Source organism: Cetorhinus maximus, chromosome 17 (genome assembly GCF_964194155.1).
Source record: "Cetorhinus maximus chromosome 17, sCetMax3.hap1.1, whole genome shotgun sequence".
Lineage (NCBI taxonomy): Eukaryota > Metazoa > Chordata > Chondrichthyes > Lamniformes > Cetorhinidae > Cetorhinus > Cetorhinus maximus.
In genome coordinates, this window is record NC_135895.1 from 101,359,954 (window position 1) to 101,372,274 (window position 12,321).

Genomic DNA, 12,321 nt, shown 5'->3' on the forward strand with positions numbered 1-12,321 from the left:
TCTTTTGCGCACATGTGCAAAGTTCGCATTAGGCCTGATCGTCCTCCTCCCCTTGCCCACACAGGCAGCGCTCAGTGCTGCCGCTCGTGTATCATGCTGGGCGGGCCTTAATTGGCCCACTAGCATGAAATCACGGTGCGCTATCGATTGCGGGTGGTGGTTGGCTTCCTGACCACCCCCACCAATCCCGCACGCCAAGGGCAAAATTCTGTCCTATGTCTTTGGACTTTAACTTTGTAATAATAAAAATGTATCATAGTACTAATTTTGCCAGTAATTTTTGGAAAAATAAACACACTGTGCAGGATTTTCTGCCTACCGAGCAGGTGGGCGCTCCTGACCCAATCTCCGGCGGGCGGGGAGCCGATCCCCGCCGGAGAAGCAGGCCCTGCCACCATTTTATGTGGGCGGGCTAATTAAGGCCCGTCCAGCGTGACATCCGGCTGGAAGCGCTATGTGCTTCCTGTGCGGGCGGGGGGGATTCTCCAAAAGCGAGAGTGCGCTCTTTCACACATGCGCACGAAAGAGCACACATCTCCCTGAGGCTAAGTGCTGCCTCAGGGAGATCGCTGACAGTTTTAAAAACGTTAGAAATAGAAAAAAAAATCTTTAACATGTTCCCCTCATGTGACAATGTCACATGAGATGGGACATGTTCATAAATTACACTAAAACTTTATTAAACTTCTTAAATCCCTACATGAAACCTCATTCCGCCAGTGGATGAGGTTTCATGTTTTTTCTATTGCCCGCCGGGGCTCCTGGCCTGCCCGCCAACCTTAAGGTTGGACAGGCAGGTCCTTTAATTGTTTCAGTGATCCTGTCAATGGCCTCAATTGGCCATTCACAGGTCGGCGGGTGCACAGCTGATTTTGCTGCGGGCCGGCCTTCCTGAAAATTTAAATGGGGCGGGATGACGTTGGGGCAAAATTCAGCCCACTGTTTCTAAACTTCTCCTGGCTAAGTGAAACATTTCACCCCTTCTTTTGAATTCAAGCTAGTCCAGTTCATTTAAAAATGCAAATGTTCCCGTTACACCTCACGTTCTAAAAGTTGACCCATGTTTGCCTACTTAGCATTTTAAACCTAGTTTATCTTCTGATCTATCAAAGTCTTCAGACCAGCTGCCTTTAATTCAATTAAGTCACAGACACACACACACATACACAACACACCCCTCTATTACTCTACAATAAATTCCAAATAGCTTTAATTTTACACGCTAATCTCTTATGAGGGACTTTGTCGAAAGCCTTCTGAAAGTCCAAATAAACCACATCCACTGGCTCCCCCTCATCAACTCTACTAGGTACATTCTTGAAAAATTCCAGTAGATTTGTCAAGCATGATTTCCCTTTTGTAAATCCATGCTGACTCTGTCCGATTCTGCCACTGTTTTCCAAGTGCTCAGCTATTAAATCTTTTATAATGGACTCTAGAATTTTCCCCACTACCGACGTCAGGCTGACTGGTCTGTAATTCCCTGTTTTCTCTCTACTTCCCTTTTTAAATAGTGGGGTTACACTAGCTACCCTTCAAATTGTAGGAACTGTTCCAGAGTCTATAGAATTTCGGAAGATGACCACCAATGCATCCACTATTTCTAGGGCCACTTCCTTAAGTACTCTGGGATGTAGATTATCAGGTCCGGGGGCTTTATCGGCCTTAAATCCCATCAATTTCTCCAACACCATTTCCCTACTAATACTGATTTCTTTCAGTTCCTCCCTCTCACTAAACCCTATGTTCCCCAACATGTCTGGTACGTTATTTGTGTCCTCCTTTATCAAGACAGAACCAAAGTATGTATTTAGTTGCTCCTGAGTTGCTTGTTATGATGCCATGTTAAATAGCATAACTCTCACTTGCCTATTTATAGTCAGGAATTTTTGAATATCTTTTGTAGGTGGAAGCTAGCCTTCAATAATGCAAGACTAGTTATCTAATATGGAGGATTATGGGGATTCTCATCTTTCTCATACTCTCTGCAGCTGGTTCTCATGGGGCCTGTGTGAACAGGATTGAGGGTAACTGGAAGTTACAATGGGTTTGGAAAGGCATCAGAGAGGAGGATGAACTAGGGGATATAAGAGAGATTAGAAGAATGAGAATGATTAGGCCCTACCAGGTCATGATGTACAAAAAAGACCTTCGGACTCATCTAACTTACGCTAAGATTACCCTTCCTCAACATCTGGTATGATATTGTATGCATGCCAATGCAGACAATGACATGTACCTTTAAGAAGCTGCATAGTGACATCACTGTGATATCACCATGTGTGAGGCTGGAGTAGAAAAGTACAGCCTCCATGTTAGATGCTCATGATTGCCTGTCCCCTCTATTGCAGATGCTCACTCTGGCCTGTGACCCTGTATCAGCAAGACTCTATGTGCATCTTGCCGATACAGGGTCACAGGCTGTAATGCATCTTATGAGTACAGACCACATCTTATGAGTCAGACGTATAGCCAAGTAATCAGCCTATGTAATTGTTAGGACCCAGGCCAGATCGAGGCCTGTGCAGAGCTGTGTATAGTTGTTGCTGGTAATAAACTTTAGATACTTGTGTTCAACCCTCAGCAGTCTCAATATCTTAGTATAGAGACAGATCCCTTGAGGTCTACATTGAGATCCTCAGCATATATGGTGGCAGCAGACATGCCACGTCGGCATCGAGCTGTCTTCTGAATTCCAGAATTTCTGTCTCCATAATTTCTGTCTCCACTACTACGCCCAGAAGATTATTCTAGCAATTGATTACCCATTGAATGAAGAAGTACTTCCTGACATCAGTCCTGACATTGGCCTTTACAAGGTTGTACCTATGCCTCCTCGTAGTGGAGTAATGGTTTAACTTAATGCTCACAATTAACCTTTTTCTTAGTATCTTGCATACTTCTTAAAGGCTTCTCTCAGGTATGTCCCTTCAAGGTTTTTCTAATCTTTCCTCATCATTTAACTACCCCGGCACAACTGATTAGTGCAATGGTCCTTCTTTCAGGGTTTAAGTTTCGTAAATAATTTTCTTCTGACACATGGCTCTAGACTGCCTCTAAAACATTATTCTTGAAAACCTGAGACCCCTTAGTGTCTCAGTAGTAATGGAGTGGATTATATGTTGAGGGCGGATTCTCCACACCCTAGCGTAAATGTTGGGGGCAAGCCCGCTTCCAGTCTGCTGCCTGCCCCACTTTCATTTTTTGGCTAACGGGACATTAATTATTATGAGGCAAGACTCCATGGTTCTCCACACGGGAGCCCTGCCTCATAGAGTTGCCAGCCAATTGCAGGCTGGTAGCTCTTCAGGACCGGCAGTGCCACCAGAAGTGGTGGCCTATGCCAGTACTCTGGGAGGCCCAGGCGGAAGGGTAACAATGGATGCCTAGCAACCCAGGTAAGTCCAGGATCTTGCCAGGGCCAGGCTGGCAGGCCCTGGTGAGTGGAGTGGGGCAGGGATGGTATATTGGACATGACGGGTGGTGGGGGGGGGGGAGGATAAATTGTGGGGGGAGTTGCCTCCGGTTGACACCAGGCACCTGGAAAGGAGGTACCCCCACCCCACCTTTCATTGGCCAGCAGCATGCAGAAACAAATCTATTGGGCTGCACGTTGGGGACAAGTCTCTTTAAATTGCTCGTTAAATTTGAGCGATGGAGGAATGAGGCCCTGATATGGGTATTAATTGACCACTTAAGGGCTTCAATTGGTCCACGGATGGGCGGCCCACCTGATGCCTCTCCCTGCCACTTGTAAAACTGGGGGAGAGGGTGGGCTTCACCGCTGATGGCACAGTGCCCTGTTTTACGGGTCCAGCCACCTGCTTTCCTGCCCAAGGGTTGCCCACAAAATGCAGCCCAACATTTCATTGTTGCTCTATGTAACATTTTTCCATTAGAATTAGAGCACAACTTAAAGTACCTTTCACTAAATTTTACAGTATTATATGTTTTACTGAAGTTTAAATTAAGAATGAATGGTGCTCTCAGCTGTGACTGCGAAAGCTTCCAATAGTCTACCAAAGTGATGCCATTTGTATTTGTTTAACATTTTAATTTTTGCTCCTTATAGATTATTTGACAATGGAAGCACATTATCTTTTAAACAGCTTAATCTATCATTTGTTTCGAACTGATTGTGAACCCTCTTCATATAATTAACAATAACCAATGGCCAATTGCTATTTCACACACATAAATTAATCCAGTCTCCAAGCACTGCTTTGTGTAATTGGGCAATCTTAGGAAGCAATGGCTTGGATTGTGTGGCTGTAATGATGGTGAAACTAACCCTGTGAAATTGACAATAACTTCTGCTGTCCACACATGGGCAATGAAAGGTGGAAATCCAGAAGCTCATGTCAGTGATTCCCTGCACCTCCCCAGAGCGCATTATTGAATTCTCTGCAGATGGCAGTCTTTAGAAACCACTGAACTGCCATGGACCTCCCCTTTTTATGTTGTAATATCACTGTTAAAATTCTCCAAAAACATTGTGGATTGTTAATGAAGTGTAACTGGGTTTTTAAGAGTACTAAGTCATAACTTTAGCTGAACAACCTCTCTAGCCCGCAAAAACTATTTTATATTTGAGGAATGTCAAATTTTTCCATTATGATAATATCATAGTTAATTTAATATGACAAACATTTAAAGAATAGTTTTTATGATCTTTTAGCTTCTAATGTGTATGTCCCAATCCTTTATTTTTCTCTCTATAAAATCCATGTGAAGGATAATCAGTGTATTTAACTTTCTGGTTTGTTGTCTATGGGAATTCTTCAATGTGACTGACTGCTTGTCTGGCTTGATGACATCACTGCTAGGTGCCCTGAGAAACCGTTGGCTTGGTGTCAGACTCAAACTGACATTGGTAAAGGGGAAATCCACACCATAGAGCTCACTGGAAGATTCAGCTCTTTTAGATCAGCGAAAAATGTCATTGCTTTGCCACAGAATGCAAAATCCAGATCAAACAGTTGGTAATTGCTGTCATGTATACTACAGTCATCAAATAAATCAGATGATCCATCACATTAGATCAAAGCTGACCCTTTCTCCAGCACTTCTAAAAGCTAAATTCTTACAACAGACATTAAATTTTAACAGCTTTGAGTGTCAACTGCAGCAGCCAGTCTGACATGTGTTCTCCAGCTTATTCTCTGTCGATTAGTAACTCTTAAGTAATTATCTGATATAAGTGTGAATTTAAGGTCACATCAATAGCCCAAATCTCTTCAAAACATCCACCTGTGGGTAACATTGAAAAAAGTTCAAAGTCAGCAAACCCTATGGAACTGAATCCCATAATTGATCCAGTTGTCTGAAATATTTATTTACATTAATAGAGGCTGAAGCCAATCAGTTTAGTGATGTCTGTTGAGATTAATTTGATAACTTTTTATCAGCATTTGAAGTATTTCAATCAGTCATGTCATCTGGGAGTAAACAGTGGTTAAATCTTACTATGCGAGATAAAAGGTTTTGAGTGGTTTTGTCTTGGATCAGTTTGTTGCTCCTCTGCCTGTGTTGACGGTTTTATCAATTTGGGGGGTGAGTGACTTGCCCCTACACCATGTGCTGCAATCTGCTTCTCTGGAAGATCATTGGAGAAAAGACAAGCTCTTGATAGATATTTCTCTGATAAAAATGCTTTTGGCTGTTTTTAATTAGATAAATGGGGTTCTGTTTCCTCATAATATTGGCATGTTGATCAGGACGCAATCTAAAAAAGGCTTTACTCTATTCTAGAGTCTATTTCATTTATTTCACTGATTTAAAGCCACTGAGTCAACTTCATATACATGGATAAAGTGAGCTCCTGATAGTTAACGATCTAACAGTGCAGTTAATCCAACTTCACCGGACAGTTCCTGTAAGCATAAGGATATCTATTTTATTTGTAACTATATCCGGTTTCTACTTTTGGATCATTTTCCACGTAAATAATTCAATGCAAATTTTTACTGTAAATCTAATCTGACCGTTGATACACCTTTGTGTCTCACCAATTGAATGCTAATTATCATAAGGTAGACAAACAAATGAATTACTGTGCTTGCATGTAAGATAGGCCAATGTGATTAGTCTCCCTTTGGCTATAGGTGTTAAGAGTTTGCTATTGGGCCATCTATTGAAGGGATGGTTGTCACATTTTGTGCCTGCCTTTCGCTGTCTATGTCATTGCAGAATTTAAGAGCTGTATGTATGTCCATTCATTTTTACATCTGAGACAGATTACCGCAGCAGCACTTTGTAAAATTATGAGTATCAGTGCATCGTGCAATTAATATGCGAATAAAGAAACTCTCATGATTCCCGTACAATGTAAAATCAACAGGTGAGAATTCTTTGTCAGGGAATAAAGTGAAAAGTACAATTTTATGATATAATGTAAGTCTACCTGTAAATCCGTGCTGACATTTACAGAGGTAGCCAGCAGCATGCTCGTAGCTGAACACTGCAGGCAGTTCTGATGTGTTTCCGTACATATTTTTCCAGGAGAGCTCAACACACTTTCCTCCATGTAGACAAGGATTACTGAAGCATTCATGGATATCGATCTCACAGTGTGTCCCCGTGAAACCTGCATAAATCACAAAATTCATAGTTATAATAATTCCCATTGATAGACTAATCAGTACCACAGGGTGAGGAATGAAACACAGCCTAAGGGGAGGAGACAAGCATTGAACTTTTTTAGAACTCTTGACCATTAATTTCAGAAATAAAAACGAAGCGGAGAAAGACATTTTGTGGTTGCTCTTATCTTTATCATCTTTCATTTTGATTACCTCTTCTTCCAATCCTTACTTACTTACTCCCCTTTTTTTCTTTCATTCATATTCCCTTGATCTCCTGTTTACAGCTTCCAACCTGATAGTCGCCCAACCTCGGACGGCCCGCTTCTACCTCCTACCCAAAATCCACAAACAGAACTGTCCCGGCAGACCGATCGTGTCAGCCTGTTCCTGCCCCACGGAACTCATTTCTCGTCATCTTGACTCCCTTCCCTCGCCCCTTGTCCAGTCCCTTCCCACCTACATCCGTGATTCCTCTGACACGTCACATCAACAATTTCCAGTTCCCTGGCCCCAACCGCTTCCTCTTCACCATGGACGTCCAATCCCTCTACACCTCCATCCCCCACCAGGATGGTCTGAGGGCCCTTAGCTTCTTCCTTGAACAGAGGCCCGAACAATCCCCATCCACCACTACTCTCCTCCATCTGGCTGAACTTGTTCTCGCACTGAACAACTTCTCCTTTAACTCCTCTCACTTCCTCCAAATAAAAGGTGTGGCTATGGGTACCCGTATGGGCCCCAGCTATGCCTGTCTCTTTATGGGGTATGTGGAACATTCCTTGTTCCAGTCCTACTCCGGCCCCCTCCCACAACTCTTTCTCCGGTACATCGATGATTACTTAGGCGCCACTTCGTGCTCTCATCTGGACCTGGAAAAATTTATTAATTTTGCTTCCAATCTCCACCCCTCCATCATTTTCACATGGTCCATCTCTGACACTTCCCTTCCCTTCCTTGACCTCTCTGTCTCAATTTCTGATGATAGACTGTCCACCAATATCCATTACAAGCCTACCGACTCCCACAGCTACCTCGACTACAGCTCCTCACACCCCGCTTCCTGTAAGGTCTCCATCCCACTCTCTCAGTTCCTTCGCCTCCGTCGCATCTGTTCTGATGATGCTACCTTCAAAAACAGTTCCTCCGACATGTCCTTCTTCTTCCTTAACCGAGGTTTTCCACCCACGGTCGTTGACAGGGCCCTCAACCGTGTCCGGCCCATCTCCCGCGCATCCGCCCTCACGCCTTCTCCTCCCTCCCAGAAACATGATAGGGTCCCCCTTGTCCTCACTTATCACCCCACCAGCCTCCGCATTCAAAGGATCATCCTCCACCGTTTCCGCCAACTCCAGCATGATGCCACCACCAAACACATCTTCCCTTCACCCCACCTGGCGGACTTCCGTAGGGATCGTACCCTCTGGGACACCCTGGTCCACTCCTCCATCACCCCCTACTTCTCAACCCCCACCTATGGCACCTCCTCATGCCCACGCAGAAGATGCAACACCTGCCCCTTCACTTCCTCTCTCCTCACCGTCCAAGGGCCCAAACACTCCTTTCAAGTGAAGCAGCAATTCACTTGCATTTCCCCTAACTTAGTCTACTGCATTCGTTGCTCCCAATGCGGTCTCCTCTACATTGGAGAGACCAAACGCAAACTGGGCGACCGCTTTGCAGAACACCTGCGGTCTGTCCGCAAGAAAGGCCCAAACCTCCCTGTCGCTTGCCATTTTAACACTCCACCCTGCTCTCTTGCCCACATGTCTGTCCTTGGCTTGCTGCATTGTTCCAGTGAAGCCCAACGCAAACTGGAGGAACAGCACCTCATCTTCCGACTAGGCACTTTACAGCCTTCCAGGCTGAATATTGAATTCAACAACTTTAGATCTTAAACTCCCTCCCCCCATCTCCACCCCGTTTCTTCCCCCTCCCTTTTTTTTTCAATAATTTATATAGATTTTTCTTTTCCCACCTATTTCCATTATTTTAAAATCTACAACTAATACCTTGTCAGTCTTTCCACCCCACCCCCACTACAGCTGTACCTTGAGTGTCCTGCCATCCATTCTTAATTAGCACATTTTCTTAGATAATATCACCACCTTCAACACCTCTTTGATCCTTTTGTCTGTGACATCTTTTGATTATCTGCTCCTATCACTGCTTGCTTGTCCCTACAACTACACCACACCCCCCCTCAACTTCTCTCTCTCTCCCCCCCCCCCACCTTAAACCAGCTTATATTTCACCCCTCTCCTAACTATACTCAGTTCTGTTGAAGGGTCGTGAGGACTCAAAACGTCAACTCTTTTCTTCTCCACCGATGCTGCCAGACCTGCTGAGTTTTTCCAGGTAATTCTGTTTTTGTCCTGTTTACAATCTTGCTCTCTTTTTTACAATTCCCTTTCCTTTGGTTGTCCCTGTCTTTTTTTTGTGTCTGCACGTTCCTTCTCATCTTTGTGTGGTGCTGAAAAATCCTCAATTCTTCACCCCCGCAACCCTCCTCCATCCCACCAGAACCTCTTAGTCACATAGTTCACTCTGCTGCATACCAAATTGGAGCAAAAACCGGCAATGCCCAGGATTATGTTCTGCTGTCACTGGTAGTTTTGGTCCATAGTAATTGCTTTTTTGTGTCTCAAGTTGAAAAAACATCTTTTGGGAGATTTATTTTTTAATAAAATGGATGCAGCATCATATTTGCTGTGGTTTGTACCTCACCTGACAGTGTGATGGTAGTACTGGCTGGGAAGTAAAAGAGAAGTTCAACTCAAAAAGCATCATTTTGTCAAATGTTGCTTTGTGAATGATCAGCCTCATCTGTTCTTTGACGGTCTCTGAGAACAGGGAAGAATGCTAAGCACACTCACTGATATATTCATTAGGACAAATTCATTAGTTGATGTAAAAGGAGCACCGACAGCTGGAGATATGCGACAGCTCACCTTACCACTCATCCACTATAACTGTGAAATATTAATGGTGGCGAAGATGATGGAGCAAGACAATGATCCTGTTATTTAACGTTGTTGCAGCATTCAGGTAACCCTTTAAAGTGACAATATTAGTACTTCTGTACGTTTATTTAACATGGCTTGTGATGCTGCTTCTTAAAAGACTCCAGCTTTTCCACAAATGTTTATTTTAGCTTTAATCCTCCTAGGCAGCCCAGTATCCTAAGAATCTGTATGTCACATGCTGCTGCTCTAAATTTACCAATAAAGATCCTTTGCCACTCATCCATTTCAAACAAAATGTATATGGAATTATCTCATTATTTTTTGTTTTGAGATTGTTGTAATGGTGATGATGGACTTTGCAATACATCAGCTTGTTTTGTAGGATTGTGCAGGACTCTGGGTTAATTTAAATGACAAATTACGAAACTTACATTATTGTAGTGGAAATTGAATGCACAATAATAAAATGGAGATTATAGAAAGCTGCTGAAAAGAAGCAAGGCTGCATATATCATGTTTACCACATTGATATCTATTTTCAGGCACATTTAAATTCCAGCCAAGCGCCACTGAAAGTAATTATGTCATCCTGGTGAGACAGTATAAATTAAAGGGAGAAACTCTAAAGAAGGTGCAGGAATAGAGGGATCTCAGTGCATATGTACATAATGTTAGGAAACAGAGATAGTTTAAGTAAGTTATATTTGTATTTGTGAGTGTTAGGAATGAGTTTTAGCTTTAATGTTTAAGTTTGATTTGTATTTCTGTATCTGTATGTCAAGTTGAGTTTTAATTTCACTTTAAAAGGTGCCTGCATTTCTAATGAGTTTTACAACTCCGAAAGAGAAGTTCAGCAAACACAGGAGTAGAAAAATGTGCTGTTAGCTAGCAACAGGGTCCAGAGAGGCAGGTCCCTCCCACAGACACACACAGAAATACTAAAGAAACAGCAGTTCTGAGTTCAGTTTTCAGCCGGGACTCCAGAGAGACTGAACACTGGGAAAGGGAACTCAGAACGAGAGCAGATTTCCCAAAAGAACCAAAAGGTCCCAAGGCCAAAGGAGTGAGACAAAACAGGGGAAAGTCGCAAGCAGACCTTTTAGTCAAAGAAAGGACAGGAACCTGGAAAAGGTCCTGTTAATGAAGTTAAGAATGAGGGGCAGGGAGAAAGGCTCCAAGCTTCAGATTTAAAGAGACAAAAGCTGTGGAAAGCAGATTTAAAGTGAGAATACCTTGCAAGAGGCCAGAAGGTCCAAAGAGATTCTTTGCTATGGACATGTGAAGCAGTGGTGTACTGTTGACAGCTGAGTCAGTGAGAAAAAGTGCATGGAAGAAAGCTTGAATGCACGTGGTGATCCAGTGGATAGGAGCATCGGATAGAGAGTTCAAAACCTTGGAGGTGAACCCTTGCAGAAGGCTTCTGAGAGAAAGTGTCGGTTTGGGAGAAGATTCCAAAGCGAATTCTTGGAGATTGGAAACTCCCATATGAAAGACAGAGTTCAGTGAGACCGGTTGGCTCATAATGTGACAAGCATCTGAGGGGAGTTGATTCGAGATCCATAGCATCTGATTGAGGTGACATCTATCACTTGGTTTCAGAGTGTGGTGTGTCTAACCACAGGATGCCTATTGGTTTACATGGACTGTGTACTTACTGTGATCATTAGAATATGATAGCGTTGTAACTTGTGTTATCCTTACAAATCTGTGTATATCTGTAAAAGGTATAGCTGTGGGTGAAAGAGTATTGTAATATAGTTCAACTTTTCTTGTTTAATAAATGTTTTACGCTTTTGTTAAAAGTTCATTAGCTGACTCCAGTTACTCTGTTCAGTAGCCCCTCTCCATGTGTCTAAAGAAACCAAAATAAGAGTTAGTATCTATCAAGCTGGGTTCCACCCTGAGATCAGGCTTGTCCAGTGGTAACCTCAGCTGAGGATCATAACAATAGGTCATTGAAGATAGCAGGGCATATTGATAGAGCAGATAATAAACCACATAATATCTTAGACTTTATTAATAGGGGCATTGAGTACAAGAGTAAGGAGGTCATGTTGAACCTGTATAAGACATTAGTTAGGCCTCATCTGGAGTGCTGCGTTTAGTTCTGGGTGCCATAATTGAGGAAGGATGTGAAGGCATTGAGAGAGTACAGAGGAGATTTACAAGAATGATTCCAGGGATAAAGAACTATAGCAATGAGGATAAATTGGAGAGGTTGGGACTGTTTTCCTTGGAGAAAAGAAGGCTGAGAGGAGATGTGATAGAGATATTCAAGATCCTGAGGGGTATGGACAGGGTAAATAGTTCCCACTCAAGTGAGCATCAAGAGGAAACACATTCAAAATAATTGGCAAAAGGAATAAAATTATATGGGGAAAAATTTTTTCACCCAGAGGATGGTTGGAGTCTGGAATGAACTTCCTGAAAGGGTGGTGGAGGCAGGTTCGATCGAGGTATTCAACAGGGAATTGGATTGCTATCTGAAAATAAAGAAGTTGATAAGACAGGGGGGTGAGGCTAGGTAGAATGCTCTATCAGAGAGCCAGTGCAGAATTGATAGGCTGAATGGCCTCCTTCTGCACTGCAAAGACTCTATCATTCTGTGACCTCCACCCGGCAGTCAGTTCAGCACACACCTGGGATCAAACTGTCCTAGTCTATGTGGCTGAACTACTCGCTGGTTAAACCACTGTGGGAGCAGTCCCTTTGTATAGATTAAGTACACTGGACTAGCCAATTCTCTCTGACAGCATAGCGCATATACAAATGGA

General features: G+C 43.1%; 1 protein-coding gene across 5 annotated transcripts in view; it reads right to left on the reverse strand.

The window, feature by feature from the left end:
* crb1 (crumbs cell polarity complex component 1) overlaps positions 1-12,321 on the reverse strand; it is a 130,993-nt gene that overhangs the window by 72,739 nt on the left and 45,933 nt on the right. For all 5 annotated transcript variants that reach the window (XM_078561722.1, XM_078561721.1, XM_078561720.1 and 2 more), the window contains exon 5: positions 6,404-6,586. In XM_078561722.1, coding sequence (XP_078417848.1) covers positions 6,404-6,586 — 183 coding nt within the window. The remainder of the gene's footprint in view (positions 1-6,403; positions 6,587-12,321) is intronic.